Source organism: Emys orbicularis, chromosome 10 (assembly GCF_028017835.1).
Source record: "Emys orbicularis isolate rEmyOrb1 chromosome 10, rEmyOrb1.hap1, whole genome shotgun sequence".
NCBI classification, from domain to species: Eukaryota; Metazoa; Chordata; order Testudines; family Emydidae; genus Emys; species Emys orbicularis.
The window spans coordinates 54,024,948-54,044,953 of NC_088692.1; the positions used below are offsets into that span (position 1 = coordinate 54,024,948).

General features: G+C 38.1%; 1 protein-coding gene across 1 annotated transcript in view; it reads left to right on the forward strand.

The window, feature by feature from the left end:
* The window catches only part of ETFA (electron transfer flavoprotein subunit alpha), a 49,606-nt gene extending 32,135 nt beyond the window's left edge, over nucleotides 1-17,471 (forward strand). The window contains exons 10-12 of the mRNA XM_065411934.1: nucleotides 8,066-8,131; nucleotides 12,674-12,754; nucleotides 17,216-17,471. Of these exons, the coding sequence (XP_065268006.1) occupies nucleotides 8,066-8,131; nucleotides 12,674-12,754; nucleotides 17,216-17,254 (186 nt within the window). The 3' untranslated portion in view covers nucleotides 17,255-17,471. The remainder of the gene's footprint in view (nucleotides 1-8,065; nucleotides 8,132-12,673; nucleotides 12,755-17,215) is intronic.
* The last annotated feature ends 2,535 nt before the right edge of the window (nucleotides 17,472-20,006 follow it).

Below are 20,006 nucleotides of genomic sequence, written 5' to 3' on the forward strand. Positions count from 1 at the left end.
AATTACTTATGTTCTCACACCTATAGTTAGCTTCTTTGTGGGAATGTGTTATTTGTGCATTACATTTGGGTATTTTATTAACAGACCAGCAGGCGCACTTGTTATTGTATAAATGGTTGAGTTGAGGTCGTTAGGTAGTTAGCAGATAGGAATAGCTTTGGGAAAAATGGCCATGCTTAGGACATTTGTTTTTTGGACTGTCTCCTCTGAAAATTCACTAGTGTTGAAAAGTAGCTCTGTAGCAGCGAACTTTAGAGAGCTGTTTGTATGCAGCTGGGACTGAATTTACAGACTACCTTTCTCTGACTTGCTAAAAAGCTAAAGATTGACAACCCTTTCATCCTGCATTATCCAGCATGGCTTTTAACTCCAAGAGAACTGTGTTCACAAATTGATGCTCTGTTCCTTTGGGGTTGGTGCAGAAACATTAAATTGTACTAAAATATTCATATGTGAGTGCATTTAGCTGAAAGCAATTGATGTGCAGTTCCCAGGAGAGCAGAAAGAAATGCTGTATGGCCCTGTACTCCAGCAGACACCCTAAGCATGCTTCTTAAGAGTAATTACATGCCCTGGCTGATCAAAGTCCTTAAAGGTTCTTTAAGTGAAAGAGATTAGGACTGGATGGAACTGCAATACTTTGTGTACTGTTTAATAACCTCTGCTACTTGAATGCAAGATATTCAACTATTGCTTAGTACATTTTTTGGAATAATTGTCTGATACACAGTGTTTACATATAACTAGTGTCAAGCCATAAAATATTTTATTGAATTAATAGCTTTTAATTGGAAGGGATCCTTCATGTGAAGTAACTCTCATAACTAAGATTTCTTTCTAATTTTATTGTCCTTTCACTCTTTCAAAAAAAAATAAAATCTCTGGGCGGTCTGTAGAAAGAGTATATGTGCCAAAGGGGTTCATTAAACTAGCTGTTTAAAAGCATGCCACTGCAATGATGACAAATTGATGTACACTGAAGATTTTAAATGTAATTCAAAAGTTGGGATAAAAATCAATAGGAGCTGACAGCACACTTGCAAAGCAAGTACCTCATCTTGTGTTACACCTGTGCAAGATACAAAACAGTACCTTAAGAGAATTCTCACTCATACTATAAATGAGAATAAAAATTATTCTTGTGGCTCTCTTAAGCAAATGTAACTGCCCTAAGGCAGCCGTGGGCATTTTAAAATAATCTTATAAGTAAATATCAAGTAACGTTACAAGACATGGCACATTTAGGAAATCATCATTTCATAAATAATTTGGGGATCTAGGTACACATGAAAAACATTCTGCATTGATCTATTGGTATGCTATATAGTGACCTGTAGGCGACAGTCCATAAAACTTAGTGTAACTGGGTATATGGATTTCAGATGCAATCCTACAAAATTCTGTATAAGAAATCCCATTGACTTTACTGGGATTACTCGAGTAAGGCTTAAGTATCGGGGGTAGCCGTGTTAGTCTGTATCCACCAGAAACAACAAGGAGTCCGGTGGCACCTTAAAGACGATCAGATTTATTTGGGCATAAGCTTTCATGGGTAAAAACCCCACTTCTTCAGATGCATGGAGTGAAAATTACAGATGCAGGCATTTGCAGGATTGGGTACTTTAATTTGACTCTAAGCTGGTAGTTCATGGAGAGATCTGAGTAAGGATTGTTCTCAGCCTAGAATTCTGGCTGCTTGAAATTTGAGTCAAAATCCAGATTGTACATAGAACAAAATCAGGGCTTTAAGTGGTGATTCTCTTTCTTTAGAGTTGTTCTGACTCAAACCTGCTGCTACAGACCTAAGAGGTGCCAGGGATGAATGCTTGAGTTTGGGCCTCTGCCTGCCCCCTTTCTCATGCTTATGCAATTACTGTGTGATTGTCTGGGCAGGTTACAAATTCCCCAGCCACAACCAGAATCATCTCTGGCGGCTGCTGTAACCCTCCTGAGGAGTCAGGGCACAAGGAGTGAGTGTGTGCTGCTGGCCCTCCCCCCTTGCCTTCACACATTTCCATCACTGCCACCAATTCCCCAAATAGCACCTCTTTAATTTAAATACAACTGTTATTTGTTAGTATTGTCTTACTCGTGCTTCTCTACCTTTCCACTTTTTGCCCTTGTATGCTATTCACAGTGTCCCTTCATCTTCCATGCTTCTTGGTTCCTCCATTCCATACCATCTCCCCGTCAGCTCTCCTCTTTCCCCTTTCCTTACACTCGTGCTGTTCATATTTACCAAACCCTTCTAATGTGTATATATTCCTTGGTAATATTGAAGGAGGTTCAAAATATTCAAAACCATCAACCTGAGTATATAGTTTTATAGCCATGTCATCATATTAATATCATTCTCCCTTCCCCCCCCATATTACTTGCATTCACTTGCTGCATCCTTTTTCAGATTGGACTGTGAGCTCTTCAGGGCAAGGACCATGGACTAGAATCTGGCCCCACAACTGCCCTTTTTTGCCACCCCAGTGATGTAAAGAGGCTGACGTGCCCTCTTGGTGAAATTTCTCCCGTGCAGGAGCAGCATAGGGCTGACATATGTCACAGAAAGTTAGAACAGCCCCGGAAGGTGCTCTAACTTGCTCCAGGGACTCCAAATCTGGGAAACACACAGATGGTGTAAACCCATTTTTACCCACCGTCCACCTGGACTGTGCCTTCTGAGAGCATCAATACGAAATCTGGCTTCATGTTCTCTTGTGTTTTTATGCAGTACCTAGTGCAATGGGACCACAGACTTGACTGGGGACTTTGGGCACTATTACAGCACAGATAATTCCGAAGACTTCACCTTAGAGCTGAGAGGAAATACGGGTTTCCTAATCTTCCTTATCTTGACAGGGGATATGGCTGAGAGCCTTTTGGGTGACCAGTTCCTTCCTTGGTGCTGATGTAAGCATCACCTAGCAGCTTGGAAATTTTATTGGTCAAATCAGCTTGGTACATTTAATTAAACTGAGTCTCCTTCTTAATACTTGGATTTTCTTTTTCTTTTTTCTTTTTTTGCAGTAGGGAACTACTAATAGGAAACATGCTGTTCTGCACAGTGTCTTTATAATTACACATTCAAGTGAAAGTGTTGCTTACCTGAAGTGATCTACCACACAAACTAAAACCAATCAAAATGGGTTGGATATCATACTTGGGAAGCTGAAGGCAGGCAAACTAAAAGGCTAGTGATGTGCATTGGTCTTAAACATACAGTTATTTCTTTTTGGACAAAGAAATCTGGTAGTGTATAAATGACCTTTCAATGAAAACATCTTTGTCTTTACTAGATATGTTAATAGGAAATAGACATGAATGTCTGACTTTTGATAAATTGGACTCCTTCCAAAGACTGGTCTTTAAAAGTTTAGCAAACTGACAAGAGGAACCTGGTAGTCTAGAAAACCAGCGCTTAATGAATCTCTCTCAAAATCATATTACAGTAACATTTTTTTCTCCTTTGGGATAATTACAATATTACAGTCTAACCATAGTTCCTTCTGTGTACATATTATATTACACTTGTTAGACATAGCAGCTGCAGTTAAAATGGGGTGACCCCAAGCAGTAATCTATTGAGTAAAGGGGAGGTGCAAGCTCAATGAATTTTGTAGTCTCTAACTATTAGATATCTTTGTGAAAATGCTCAGAATTGAGATGCATTTCATAGCCTAATGCATATTTTTCCTGCTTTTGTAGACTTCTTATATTCAAAAGGAAATATCCTATCATCACTCTGCGCTTCTTCTGTATAATTTTTATCACTGTTAGAGAGATTTTTCTATGTAAACAGTGAGAAAGATTCATGAATACATAGGAATAAAATAAAAATTTAAAAGTATAATTTTTGAAGACTCTTTGGCAGAAATAAGTAAATTTTCTCCTAAATTTTCTCATCCAGCCATCTTAATTCAAGCCCCCCGCCTTTGTTTCCCCTGAGCAATGGGGCAGGAATTTGGCTTATTTGGTATCAGACAGTAATGATCAATGCTATTTTTGTGCTGGGATCCAGTAGAATAAAATGTGCCATTGAGATAAGTGTTCTCCCCGATCCTTGGGAAGGAGAAGCCCCATGCAGGAGTCCGGGTGTGGGAACTCTGGATTCTAAACTTGCTCTGTGCATGTAATTTTAGAGTGAAGAATTGAACAGAAGTGGGTAGCAGTTAAACTGAGGTGAATAAAAAGGGAAACAGCCATATCCAAGGCTTTCTAGTTGAAACATCATGCTAAGAGCCAATAAGGCTACACTTTAGTCCCTTTCCTTGATCTAGATCAGTGGTTCCCAAACTTTAACAACCTGTGAACCCCTTTCACTAAAATGTCAAGTCTCGTGAACCCCCTCCTCATAATGATTATTTCCAGGGATTTTCTCCTTTACCTGAGTATAAATTATAAGAGCAGTGATCTTGGAAATATAAAATTTGTTTTTATGACATGCTTATTACACACTATTTATTATTATTTATCATTACATTATTTTTATTACATTATGAAAACAGCAACACACTTTCGCAGCTTGTATCACTTTGAATAAGACTTTTATTAGACAAGGCTCCTATGTTTCATGCTGTTTCACACCTGATACTCCTTGATGAAGGTATTTAAGAAACCAACTCTAAGAGTTCCTCCTACGCAAGCATTCAGGTCTTGAGCAGTCCAGGCAAACAACGGATGTTACAACAAAGCTTAAACTTGTTCTTCATAATAATTTTAAAAACAATATTAGCTGCCTATTTAATTTTAAAAACAGCAAAAAATATCCACCTCCCTTTCCATTTCTTATAAAGAGTCTTGAAGTTTAAATCTCCTCAGTGTGAGAGAGATGCTTGCTTTGATCTGCTTAGCTCTTGGAAGTCCAGGGGCTCCGGGCTGCTGGCCCTGTGCTGCCCGGGGTCCCTAGGGACAGCTCTGTCCGCCATTAGGGAACTTTTTCCCAAGAACCCCCTGTAACATTTCGCAAACCCCAGTTTGGGAACCAGTGATCTAGACTCTGGCACACTATTTGCAGCTTTTGGGCTGCTAAGCCTGCCGAAGGGAAAATAGATCTCAGCTCACTTTAAAGCTAAATGGGAAAGTGCTTCAGTTAGTTGGGAGGAGGGGAAGAATATAATAAAGACTAGGGAAAGTTGGGGCATCATTTTCTGAGTACTACCTGCCTCTTGTAAGATGGAAGAAATCAAGATTAGAGCTCCAGGCTGATTTTTCTCCAAATTAAGCCTGGAATGTGGGGTGGGGCATCAAAATTGATACCTCAGTTTTGTGTCTAGCAAAGTTTGTGATTGAAACACTGTAACAAGACTCCAAGTGTGGGCTTGGAGAAGGCCTTTGGTTAAGGACAAGGATTGTTACACGATCACTTTCTAATATTTGTTGTACTGTATTGGGGACTTTATCCTTGTGCTCTATTCTGTATTCTACTGTCTTTATATGTCAGGGGTTGGCAAACTTTTTGGCCTGAGGGCCACATCGGGGTTGTGCAACTGTATGGAGGGCCGGGTAGCGAAGGCTGTGCCTCCCCAAACAGCCTGGCCTCTGCCCCCTCCCACTTCCCACCCCCTGACTGCCCCCCTCAGAACCCCCAACCCATCCAAACCCCCCTGCTCCTTGTCCCCTGACCACCCCCATCCAACCCCCCTGCTCCCTGTCCCCTGACTGCCCCGACCCCTATCCACACCCCTGACCACTGACAGCCCCCCTGGGACTCCCACCCCCTATCCAACCACCCTCTGCTCCTCGTCCCCTGACCACCCCCTCCTGGGACCTCCCCGCCCCTAACTGCCCCAAGGGATCCCACCCCCTTATCCAACCCCCCCTGCTCCCTGTCCCCTGACTGCCCTCCCGACCCCTATCAACATCCCCGCCCCCTGACAGGCCCCCCGGGACTCCTACTCCCAACCCTCCCTGTTTGCCTATGTCTGTTATATATGGTAATTTTTGGTGGATTGCTCATATTTCAAGTAAGGTAAAAGGCTAAATTGACAACGGCTGGCATTGTGTGGTTCTTTGGGATGCGCTAAAGCATGTGGGAAAAGGACATACAAACCACCACTTGTGGCTTTTTTGGGTCCCTGATAAATTTGCTGACCCAAAAATGCTAACTTGAACTAGAACACTCTTCGATTTAAAAAAAAAAAAAGTAAAGTCTTTCTTACCTCCTTGATCATAATGTACACTATGCTCTTTCTGCATTGCAATATAGGTGTTATAAACTCACTGGGTTTTGTAACTAAGATTGTTTTAATTTTTGTTTTCAAAATGGAGGACCTTGACTGGAGAGTGGGTGAGTGAGAGGCAATGAGAAATGATGACTTAACTTAGACAGACCTTCCTTCTGGCTAGTAGCTCCTTGTCTTGGTCTTTATGAATGAGGTAGTGAAAAGTACTCTTTAGTTCTCTTCTGTGAATTTCTGAAGGTAGATAAACAATAAAATGTTGACTGAAATTTGGACTGTTGGCCGAAAACTATTGTTCCATGAGTTCAAAATGTGCCTGGCTTTGGGTAGATTGTAGTCAGGATGACTTTCAAACCAAGGGGAAACCGTTTTCTTCTATAAATTAAGACTGCCAATATTAATAAGCCTTTTTGAAGAATTTAGATTTATTTGCTTATAAATTCTTACCCATTTCAAATATAAAGTATGTAAAAGTTGCCACATTGACAACCCTGGAGACTTAAGCCCTATTTGTCTCCAAGACAGATAGTAGCAGGGTGGATTGATTTAAATCACCAGTTTTAGTCATGATTTAAATAATTGATTTTAATCATGTTTTACATTTGTACTTTTTAGTTATTTTTCTAAAGAAAGGTTGGTTCTTATTAGTAACATAAAAATGTGTTGATTTGCAACCCAAATGTACTCTTTACACTAAATGTGGTGCTGCTTCTTGCTACCTAGGTGGGTTCACTCTACCTACGCACATTTCTTTAAACCATTATGTAACTTAACTTATGTATGTTCAGATTCTTAATTTTTACATTTTTATTGTTAGAATATGGTGAGTGTTGCATTTTGTATTTACTAGGTAGTTAATTTCATTTGAGAGTTGTGTCAAGCTGCATTAGGATGAAAATTCAAGTAAATATGCACAAAAACCGTTTATTTTTTTAATTAAATAAAGCTATCTTACGTGTGCTGATACATAAGAAAAAGTTTATCAAAACATGTTTTGCATTTAAAACTAACTGATTTGTTAAACAGTTAATCTAAATTCTCGGTAGTTAGCAAATTGAACAGATTTGTTTCTGGTCATTGTGTCCTTCAGTTTTAGGACTAGTAGATCTCACCCGCTCACACCTAGTTTTTATTCATGGCTTGGAAGAGAAAAACAAGCTTTCCTGCTTTTTCCACTCCCACTTGGTTTCTTAACTTTGAATAAACTAGTTATTGAACTGAACTAGCTGAGTAAACTGAAAAGAAAAAAATATTTGTTTCTTGCACCTACAGAAGAGGTTACTGCTGTCAAAAGCAAACTCTGGTTCCAGGTGCATAGCCAGTGAATACCACTAGGTCAGTGGGTGAATTTCTTTGAAACTGGGTAGCAAACATATACTGCTTAATATTATTTTTTTGTGTTTAATTTAAATGATTATAGTAAATTTAGGCCTTAACAAAGGTTGTCAGTTTCAAATTGAATTTTAAAAATGTTTTTTTTTTTTTTTTTTTTTTAATAAACCTGTATCTAATTAAAACTGGTAGAAAAAAATTAAATTAAAAAAAAAAAAATCTTTCAGAGAATCTGAAAGACCCTCCAATGGTGACAGTCCATCCTTCAACTAAGGAGTAGTGTGTACTATGATGCATTTACAACACTACAAACCTCACGTATACAGGGTATCACTGTGGTTCTGTGTATGTGCCAGATGCTTTTTTTTGTCTTTATTTCCCACCCCAAAACTGGCCAGTTGGACAAGAGAACCAAATCTTGTTCCCTGGGATATCTGGATTTCAGTAATCTAGACGAGAAATTACTTGTGTATTAAAACACTCTACAATATTGATTTTTGTTATAGTTTCAGTGAGCTGTTACAAACTTTCACTTACACTAATAATTATTTTTCTTCTAGGAACTTTATATTGCTGTTGGAATATCTGGAGCAATCCAGCATTTAGCAGGGATGAAAGACAGCAAGGTACAGTCCTGCATGTATTAGAAAAGACTGAAAGAAGGGAATTTTTTTTTTTTTTTTTTGGCAAAATACATATAGCAGTAAAACTTCTTCCAACATTTGTTGAAAGTGAACATAGCGAGACGATTGGTTTGTTCTGCTGTGTTATAAATGTCAACTCTCAAAGCTCTATATTATGTTAAATACTGTGAAAGAAAGTGTTTCAATAGTAAGCTCACTTTAAAAGAAGTCTGTTGCAAAAACAGAAGTTTTTCATTAGAAAAGATTAATTGATTTAATGTATTGTTTAAACAAAAATTCCATTCTTGAATACTATATTATAGGTCCCACTCACATATATTTCAGAACCTGACATATTAATTCATGCATAACAATATGCAATTTGAATTATGAACTTACTATTCCATAAAGTAAAAGATGACTCTGACATTCCTGCATTTATCCATTCAAATGGAAACCTATTATAAAATGGTAATAAAACTTTAAAAGGTTTAACTCGTTAGTAGCTGAAATGTATGGGCTAAATTTGGAAATTTGACTCTGGACTGGACGATGACAATTTCCTAATAGATTGGCAGGATTATGTGCAGTAATAACAATGCCAAAATAGAAAAGTGGTGTTTTTTTTTTTTTTTTTTTTTTTTTTTTTTACAAGTAATTTTTAAAATGAGGCAATTTTTTGAACCTCTTCAGGAGACACTCTCTGTTAAAGTAGATTTATCAAACAGGCTTAAATGTGTTTCTGTTGTGGCATCCTGCTGAAGCATGAACAGCTCATAAAGCAGTGGAAAACCCCTATGAGGGTCTCCCATTGTTTTATAGGTGGAGCACACGTTTCTGTTTTTACCTTTTGATAAATGGATCTTCATCTTCTGAAATTTCAGGAGAAGAGTTCTTAAAATTCCTTTCTGTCCACAGTAACAAATTTAGCTTGGTTAAGTATCCAATGATATTCTTAGCATGAGCCAAACTGCATAATAGGATGATCTGAACTTATTTTAGCACCTAGTTTCTTCTGAATACTGTGTGTGCATTTTAAAGTGAAATGTCAAACTTTTATTGGAGGGCATAAGAATGAGTGGAACACCAGCTGCCAGATTTAGGTTAGAGCAAATTCCATGGAAGATGCAGTGTAATACATTTTGTATAGCCTTCTTCCTACAAACTGTGTCCTGCTTTAGAGTTAATACAGTTGGAAAAATAACCTGAGCGAGAAATTAAAGGCTATGCTGTGGGCAATGGAGGAAAAACTTTCAGGGAAGATTGTGAGGTGGAGAGATGCAGGTAATAGGATCTGCAGTGAAAGAGGCAGATTTTTATGCCAGTATTAGTGAAATTGTGTAACATTAGCCTCTTCTCTGCTAGATTAAACAGAGAGAGGTGGGGAAGGTGATAAAGAAATAGAGTTTGAAATAAAGAATATTTGCATTCCTGTTAATATCATAAGATCCCCTTCTCTTTCTTCAATATTGTGTCCTGAATTTTGAAAATCCTCTTTTTTGTTTGTTTGTTTGATCCCAATTACATATAAAAGATTAGGTAACTGAATCATATGCTGCTTAGTTTAATTTTTCTCTTTATGCTATTTATTTTATATTTAAACAAACTTGTGTATCTCAAGACTTATTTTTACATTTACTTGAACTGTGACCTACTTCTTTTTTTAGTAGAAGCAGTTAGGTACTGAATTTACTGAAAAGATCCAATTTATATTACTGTTTAAAAAAAAAAAAAATTGTAACCATGGCTACAGTCTCTTGTGTGATTTCCTCCCACCCCCCATACTGTGAATTATCTGGCATTGTGAACTTGCACACTTAAGGATATGTTTTCAGAAGTAGTCAGAAAAGCTTTCTCTGAGTGAAATGTATAATTTATTTGTACTTTTACAACAAGGTAGAAAAATCAGTTTTCCAGAAGGGATGGACTACGTTAGTTGTTTTGTCTGTTATGGATTCACAATTCCTTTCCCTTCTAGGAGTTTGCTTTTTTTTAATATATATATCTTACCTAGTTTACATGCCAGTCAGTTTAGCATAATTTTTAAATGTACTGAATCCAGTCACTTTACAGAACAGTGATTAAAATAAAAATATTTCAAAGCTATGAAGCATTGTTAAAGATTAGGTCTTAAATACAGTGTCTGAAAACAACTATCATTTAAAGGCTTTAGTGAAGAGACCTACCTCTTAGAAAACCTTAAATGGTATAGTATTTGTTTTGTTGTTTCTCCGAAGTTACCATCTGATGATTTCCTTCAGTATTTCATGGGAAGGATGATGGAGCTGTAAAATGATGGAAATATGGCCAGTTTTCATGAGGCTGTCATTTCTCATCAGCTTTTGATTTTGCACCCTTAAAACACATGGATTTGAATTATCACACAGGGTAGGAGATGGATTGTTGTCGGTCTTGTAGCCAAAGTACAAAGTTTTAAGTTGTACTGAATGCAAATTTTAAAAACACTTGTTTACGAAGTGAAAGGGAGAGAGAAAAGAGATGCTGATTGCCTGATCCTTCGGTATTGAGATTGTTTCTCAATACTAAAGACTATGAAATGTAATGTATGACCTAGAAAATCGGCTCAGATTAAGAAATACCAGGTGACTGAGATTCTTTGAATTAGTGAATATGTTATAGGGGAAACTGAGGTGGGGTGTTTTTAAACAAATCTAACAATGGTGAGGGTACATCTCCCTCTTCATCAGGCCAGTGGTGAATATTTTTCTGAATGCCTATTAGATAATACCTCCACAAGGTTCTTCTAGAGCAGTGCTCTCCAGCCTTTTCAACCTGAGGGCCAATCACCTTGTTTCAAAATGACAATACTTGGGGGCAGATTTCTGGACTTGTACCCTTTATCCTGCTTACGTAGTGTAGAAAGAACAGACAGCACCCTGAAGAGCCCTATCAGGGAAGTCCTCACCAGGTGTAACACCAGTGCAGCCACCTCCTATGCATTCCTGCAAGCAGTCCTTGTTGGAGTGGTCACAGCACCCTGCAATGAGGCTATCCCCAGCTGGACATATGGTTCCTAAGGGAACGTTGCCAACTGGCGGAAATTAGAGTAGCCCCCATGCTCCTCTAACTAGTGCCCAAGGCTGGGGCAGAGAATTGAGGAGCCATAACTGCTTTCCCCTCCCTTCTCCCCCCGGCTGCCCTGGGTGGCTATATTGAAGAGGAAGATCATCCTTTGCTAGCTGTCTCTAGGCACCGAGTGAAGTCAGTCCAACTACTATTCTGTGGGCTTCCATAGTCCAGTAAGGAAACAGCAATGGAGCAGCATTCTCCTCCCTCCCTTGCAATGCTGCAGGCAACCAACAGGGCAGCTGGAACTTGGCATCAACATCAGCTGCTCCTAAGGCTGCAGACTGATTCAAACACTTCCATTTAAAAATCATAGGGCATGTCTCAGGGAACACACTTAAAGAAAATTGGTATTTGATCATGCATTAATACCCTCAAATGCCACCGCTTTAGAACATACAACTTATAGTTGGAGGCACACATCTTGAATGTCAGTCTAGTTATAGAAAACCATTTCTGTGGTTTAGGAACATAGGATTTTCTAACCTTATTTCATTTAATTATTACCATCATACTTTTTCAGCAAAATTAATGATTTGGTAGAGTACTTGTAGTGGATGGAGAAAAACAGACATTTGAATGAAAGGTCTCTTTGAATCGCAGATAAATGTATGAAGAATATGTTGGTTTAGAATACCTGTGTGGCTTCTCACTGCTTTGAATTGATAGGCAGTAGCTATAACCATAACCAGTATAGGGTTTATTTTGTGAGCTGTATAGCTTTGTGTTTACAGAGCTCTCCCTATCCCGTAACAGGCTATTTATCTGGGCACCTGCAGTCTTTGGGCTATTTTGAAATGACTTGGTCTAGAAGTACAGACTCTGTCCTCTAGGAGAGGGAGTTTTCTGTATTTAGCATTGGGATTCACTGTGTAGTGAACTAAATGATATTGCCCACATTATATTTAAGTCTCCAGTATGTGGCTTTATGTTCCTTTTTCAAAATGTCTTTCCCTGTTTTTATTTGTTAAACATCACGCTCCTTTTATAGTGGATGTCCTTTTTTTATTATAGCATTTTAAGGAAGTATCTTCCCCCCACCCCCCACCCCCCTCCATCCTACATCAAATGACAGCCCTGCTAATTGAGCATGGAATAGTCAGACCATAAGTGTTTCCATTATTTATTGTAGACATTTTAATTCACTTATTGAGATTTCCTTCACAGTCTTGCTTCCCATTTCTCCCTTGAAAACATTTGTCAAATACCGTTGACCAAATGAGCATAGAATAGTGAGAGCTTAAAAAACTTTTCCATTGTTATTGTAGACATTTAGTTCTTTTATTGAGATTTCCTTTATAGTCTTGTTTTCAAGGCAGAAATGGGAAGCATTTGTCAAATGCACTTGACCATATCTGCTGGGTCCAATATTCTGGTGTGAATTTAAGATATTTTTTTATTGGAAAAAATGTAATCTACAGCTGTATATTTTAAATGTGTTTTTGTTTCTACTTTCAGACCATAGTTGCTATTAATAAGGATCCAGAAGCACCGATTTTCCAGGTTGCGGACTACGGATTGGTAGCAGATTTATTTAAGGTAAGAGTAACCTTGAGGGGGGGAGGGAAGGGGAAATCTCCTTAATTTTTTAGAGCTGCCCCAGCACAGATCAGTTCTGCATAAATTTTTTTTTTTTTTTTTTTTACTACTTCATGAAATTTTGAAGTAAGAGTAAAGATGTACTTAAGGAGATACTAAGAATAAGGAAGTATGGTGTTTTAAGCTGATGTAAGCATGTGGATAGGAGTAAAAAATGTTGACTGAGTAAGGAACTCATGGGTTCAACCCCTCTGATGTCTTCAAAAGTGTCCACCACTGCATGTGGTTGCTTGTAGATGAGAACCACTCCTCATAACTGTTGGAAAGTTTTCCTTTCATTTCCATGTAGACTAATTATTATTTAAACATTAATCTTTAAATTTCTGTGTCCGTGCATCTCTGCATTATAGTGGCACCTGCTCCTCCCTGTTTATCAGAAGTTTAGATTACTATTAAAAAAAAAAAAAAAAAAACATACCTCGATGGGAGCTGAGTGTAATGAAGTCTGAGACAGGAAGACAGTTCAAAATCTATATTAAATCAGACTCATTCTGGAAGAGACCCTTCCAATATGGGAGGAGGCGTAGATGCTTTGGATCATTTACTCAAACTGATGTTTAAAACATGACACTTTATAGCCAGTAGTCCATAACTGTATCCTGGCATCACTGTTTTACTTAAATAGTAAAACTGTCAGAAGATTAAGGTGTAAAACTATCTACTACAAATGCTGAACAATTGCCCTTTTAAAGATTTTATCTTGTAATATGTCCATTATTCCTGCCACGCCTCACAAATCAGACTTTTTTCATGCTCCTTACACCAGCCAGCATATAGGTAGCACCTTTTAGGGACAGGCAGTATTTACAGGGGAGTCGCACCTTATGCGGGGGTTAGGTTCTGAAGTCATTGCAAAAATCACGTATAGTCAAACACTCATTGAGTGGCATGGCGGGCAGAATCGCCCGCACTACAGGTACAGTATTTAAATTATTTTTCTTTGTTTTGTTTTGCCGAGCGCGTATAGTTAAAATCGCACAAGTTAAATGCGCCTATGATGCAACTCCACTTGTATTCCTATATTTTGGACTGAGTGCCCTCAGTCAGGCACTTTCCATCATCTCCTGCTTCTCACCAGAGGTCATAAGCTTGTTTTCAAGAACACATCACAGTGACTTTCCTAAAAGTATCATACATAAAGCGGGAAACCAAGAGAATAAAGGTTTGGTATAGGATATTTTTCTAAGCCTACATCCTGGCTTCTCTGTGCAGCCCAAAACCTCATTGAAGTTTTAAAAAAAATCCTGCATACTGTGTGTCTTGGGCTTTCAAGTTCTTTCCCTACTTTCAGCATCCCAGTGTTGGGTGAGTGAGACTGTCCCATCTCCCCTATGTTTGCATGCATACAGAGTTGTTTGGAAGCTAGTTAAACTCTTAATTTCCAGTGCAGGTGTGAACAGACGTAATTGTTGTTTGAGCTTGAAATTCAGCTTGGTGTTTATTTAGGGATAACATTTACTCCGGTTTAGCCGTTTTGAAACTGAAATATACATTTCACTCTGATTGACACAATCATCCCAATTATCATTTTTAATGATAGCCTCCTTTTCCAGATCTGCAGTCTCATTTTTCTAATTGCTTCTCATGCACTTCAAAATTTCTTGGAACCTGCACTGATGTCAGCAATATTGTAACTCTTGTAGGAATCTTATTTACACTGTTTTTTGCATACCTATAGGTATCTCCCTGTAGGATGCGGTTGTGTTTGCCTTGCATATTCCTACAGGCATCTCCATCTTAAACTCAACTCAAATTTAGGATTATATTTTAACAACTCCAATATGAGTTCCTTTAGCAATTACCATTGCACAAATTGTGCTGCTTATGAGTAGTAGCCTTTGTAGCAGTGGTGGGCAATCTGCGGGCCACAAGCGGCCCATCAGGGTAATCTGTTTGCGAGCTGCGAGACATTTTGCTGACTTTGCCCGTTCACAGGCACGGGCCCCCGCAGCTCCCGGTGGCTGCGGTTCGCTGTTTCCTGCAGACGGTCAACGTCAGCAAAATGTCTCGCAGCCCACAATCAGATTACCCTGATGGGCCGCAGGTTGCCCACCACTGCTTTATAGGAAGGATCCAGTACCTGTTTTACCCATCAGAACTTCTCATTGGCCCTCATTCAGGAAAGTATTTTATGCAGAGGTTTAAATCCCATTGATGTGAATGAGAATTCAGCACATGATTAAGCCTAAGTGCTTTGCGTTGGGGCAACTATCCCTCTACATTTCTCTCATTTCACAGCGAAACTGACTTCCTTGATGAGCCAGGTTTGAGTTGTTTGAAAGCAAGGTTTTAAGAAGTCCTGTTTCTTGTCTACCATTGATTTGCTTTCCAGACTCTTCCTAATTCTGGGAAAGTTATGATATAAAGATATCAAAACAATCCCCATAATAAGAAGCTATGTGGGGGAAAATCTGTGCCTCTGCAAATATCTATTTGAATTTTATTTAGGTTTGTACTAAAAGTGCATCCATCCTGTGCACTAGGTTCTGAAGAGTAACTGTACTTAGGCAAGGATCTCCCATTCACTGAGTATTATGTGGAATCTTAGCCTTTCCACAAAGCAGTCTGTTATTTAAAGTCTTGAGGAAAGCTTTCCCTCTTTCATTCTCCTCTGTTGCGTATTGAAGGAATTTAATTTCAGGTACCATTATGTATCATTCCCACATCACAGCAGATCTAAATAGTCAAGTTTGACTTTCTTGATTATCCCAAATACTTCACTTTCAGAAACTTTAACAATTTGGTTTCCTTTTTTGAACTTATAGAAAAGAAAAGACCAAATACTGAGTAATCACTAAATTTCTTTAGTTGAAGTATGAATGAACATGCAGTTAACATTGAATTTCGATACGAGTGAATAGAGTTTGAGTGATGGTTCTAGTTTTGTACAGTGTGAAATAGATAAAGCATGTCAGTTTCCTAATATTAAGTAGGCTTATCACCTGAACTCCTACTGTCACCCCAAAAACCTGTTTACCATTATGTAGAAAAGATTGAACATTTGCTAGAACTCTTCACAGTGCTGCTACAGGTTACACTTGGGGCTCTATTAGCATGTAATCTGTATGACTGGCATGAGCTCATAGTATATCCACTGAGGAAAGTAGGCAGAAACACTGCCAGCACTTAATGCCATTCCTGAACTAATGCCTGCTGGCTCGGCAGTAAACATGGGCCTTTTAATAAGCTGGAGACAAAGTGACATTCGGAAGAAACAACATGTAGACAATTTCCTTAATAAATTTTGTACGAACACATTATTTCCACCTAATGGAAATGTAGCTCTCTTTAAATAATTGAGAGGCTATATTCATCAGTGGTGAGTTCAGCTGGGATCTCTGTGAGCTGGGGCAACGTGCAGCCCCTTGAAAGACAAGGTAATTGATATTTTACACAAGTGACTAGGATAGGTTTTCAGGTGTATTCTATAGATTAATCTACCAACTCTTTATATGCTTAACTGCTCTTCCTAGTGCTATTCAGAATTACAGTGCAGCATGGCTGGTGTGTTACGTGGCAGAACCACAGCAGATGCCAAGGCTTTGGCACTAACTCACTTTAAAAGGATTGAAAAGCTGATTTAACTAGCATTAAACAATTTCCTTTTTTTATTACTTAGTCACTAATTTTTTGCAGCCTGACTAGTAGATGCATTTTACCTTAAACTATTTTTTGGCCATGGTGATTGTTTACTGCCTATCATTTTCTCATCTCTTTGGAATTACATTTTGCTGAAAATATGAGGAACTAAACAAGTTTTCCAAGTAAATCACAGAAATGTACTGTAATGTCCTAAAGCAACACTGATATTCCTAACCAGGCTAGAACTAGAAATTTTAGGAACAGGGCCTTTAACTATTATTGTAAGGATCTTCAAATACTCAAGGGTCTGTGCAGTTCTAATTCCACTGACTTCAATAGGAGAAAAAATGGGCTGTAACCTACTACTTATGTATCTAATGAAGCCTTACAGCAACAATAAAGATGCTTCTCATAATATCAACACTACTGCACCTTAGTTTTTCTGTTGAAAATTACCCGATATTTAAATATTGAACAGGTGAATTGTAGAACTATTCAGTACACAGACATTACAGAATACCTCCAAGAAGTGGTTATTGTATTGATTGAGATTAGAATCTGACCTTCAGTTGGGTTGAGCCCCATGACTGAGTTTGGTGTGAAAACTTTTTTTTTTTTTTTTTTTTTTTTTTAAGGACAAGCTAAATCTAAACAAGCGTTCATTAGGCTGTGAGGGCTGGGCATGTCAAATCATTTCTTGGTATTGTCTGTTTCTTATGAGCTTTAAACATAACGTTTCAGAACCTGTTTCTTTCCAAGTCCTAGCAAACCTTTTCTTTGAAATGTGTATATACTTACTGTATCTGTTTAAATTCGCAGGTAGTTCCTGAGCTGACTGAAGCATTAAAGAAAAAGTGAAAGCACCCTTCAAATTTTGAAGAAAAAAAAAATCTGTGTGCAATGCCATTGAGTTGCTGGTTTCAGGCAGATTTTGAAACAATGAAAAACTGTACAAATTGTCTAAATTCTAACTCTGAATATCTTTTGTGTACTGCAGTCATTTACCTTTTCAGCTACTGTTGGACTGCAAACAGTTTTGATTTTTTTTCCAATTCTTTAATAAAACATACAATATAAAATCTAGCAGCTGGCAGTGTGTCTGCTTTTTTAACTCAGAACTTTGGTTTGTGGTGGGGACAAAAATTATCCCTCTTTTCCAGAAACTTGTCTACACACTAACAAACTTGTATTTGAGCTATATATTAGCTCAACACAGCCTTTCTCGTCTCTTTTGGCAAGATCACTAATAACAAGATTATTTGAACAAGTTATGTTTAACCTTTCAAAAACTTTATTCCAGATCCTCCAAATGGAGAGTAAAGAACTTCCTTCTTCCTTCTGCTATATCTAGACTTCACACTCGAGACTATATGCTGCAAGATCTAAAACCAGAATTTCAGCTTTGACCCTTCAGGATTTTGGTTTAATTTTTTAGTAGCAGTTTCCTTCTGCCTTGTAATTTATTTTATAGTGACACGTGGAAGGGTTGTGTGAGTACACAATTACTACTTTGAGTCACTGTATGATGTTCTTAAATAAAAGCCAGTGCTTTTCTATTGAGTGGAGTTTTGATCCAAGAGCTTTTACCACTCATGTCAATTAATATTATGACAACCACAGTATTAATTATGGAAAGCAAAACTCCTTGAAAGAGTTTTATATTCTTTCTGGAACACCTATTTTGCTTTTTTTAAAAAAAAAAAAAGTCTGCAGCAGCTGGACTACTCTGGGGTAAGGTTAAATTACCAACTTTTTAGGAACTGTCATCTGAAGGATGGGCTTGAAAGCCTCTAGAAATCAAGATTTTAGTCACTGTGTATCTTAAAGGAGCTTTTACAAAGCTCAATTTTGGCTTGTGTATAAAACATTGGGGGTGTGTGGTATAGAACTGTTTAACTGTGGATGAATTACTTGGGCTGCTATACAATGCTATTATCTCCAACATATCTGCAATATAGTGTTACGTCTGTTTGCCACTTAAAGTAGTGCTGTATTTGGTAGTGAAGTTCTTTACGTAAAGTGTATATACACTACAAGTGACAGGCATGTGTGTAGTTCTGCTTTGTCCAAACACTGACCCCTGCTGGAAACTCTTAATATGCATTTGAACAATTTGTCAATTCTAAATGTGTTTTGATTTAACAAATCACTGTTAATGTTTAGAAGTGACCTGTATGACATTTAAAGAATCTTAATTTGTCTAAGTTTTGTAAATAAGGTTAACTAGTCAGAGGAAACAATAGCTAATACTAATTTACTGCTTTTCTTAATAGTGCATCTGGCAATAGGCTGTGGGTCACAGAAGTCCAATGGTGGGTCCCTGGGAAATATACTTTAAAATGTCCTTATCTCTTGATTCTTTTCTAGAAAGTCTTATAGTTTTATGTGCTCTTTCAGTTTTAATTTACTTTGTGATGTTCTGTTGTGATCCCTGTGTTAATGACAATCAAGCAAAGTTGGTGCTTAGCCTAGGATTTGTGAATGCAATCATATTAGTCAACATAATCAGGGTGTGAAGTGATGAGTTTTCATACCTATAGAGAGATTAACTGCTCCACCAAAACCAGAAACTTCAGACAGCATGTCTGAGTGTTAGGAAGATAAAGAAACCATCATGCAGCCAGAGGAGAGTCAACAGAAAGGAAAGTGTGATGAATGCTATAGAGTTCTTAACTATTATAAGTGGTGTGAACAGTGAAGCCACTTCCGACTCCAATAAATGATCCAAGCTACCGGGAGTTCTGAGAAATATTCCCTTGTAAGATTATCAAAATAACTTAGGTACAGGGAATGTAGAGGAGGCTTTGGTGCTAACAGAATCATTTATGCAACAAAGTGCTATATAGCTTCCCCTGTTCTTTAGGCAATATAATACCCCTTCTGTTATCAGTGTCAGCAAACTTAGTCTGTGATAGCTTCCTGGGATATCAACTGAGAATTCAAGACTAACTTTTTTCTGCAGAAGGGCAATTGGTGAAGGTGAAGAAGAAGAGCTTAACTATTATCCTCCACCCTTAAACCTGCAGAAACCCCTCCTCACGTACGGCTTGGCATAGCCTCCTAGTAAAATTCTCCATGTTATTGAGCACTGCTAAATAAGGCATTGTTAATCTCTGGCTTCTGTCCACTCGTGGGAGGAAAAGGGCATGCTTAGCTGGGCATCAGTGGCAAGACAGATCATGAATAAGTGGTGCTAAGTCAAAGGCTGGCTCCATGTACTTGATGGCCCAAGATCTGTGTGGCTGGAACCAGATTTCCTTGGTACAAGCCTGTGGGGGTCTCTGAATGTCCCCTGAGGAAAGAATGAGTTTAAGTGCAGATTCCCCCCCCCCCTTTTTTTTTTTAATTTTTACAGAACATGGTCATTTGAGCTCAATAATCTAAGTCACAGACAATCCACTGGGTGTTAACTAACATCCCTGAATATACAATAGTCTAGGGCTTACTATACAAATACCACCTCCAAATGGCTCTGGGATAGACAGCTATCATGGCAATAATGGGTTAGCTCTAGTTACTAAGGAAACTTACACCATTTTTACTAATGAATGAAAGGCTTACTTTTCAAATCATGAAATACAAACTTATTTGAACAGCCTTAAACACACAG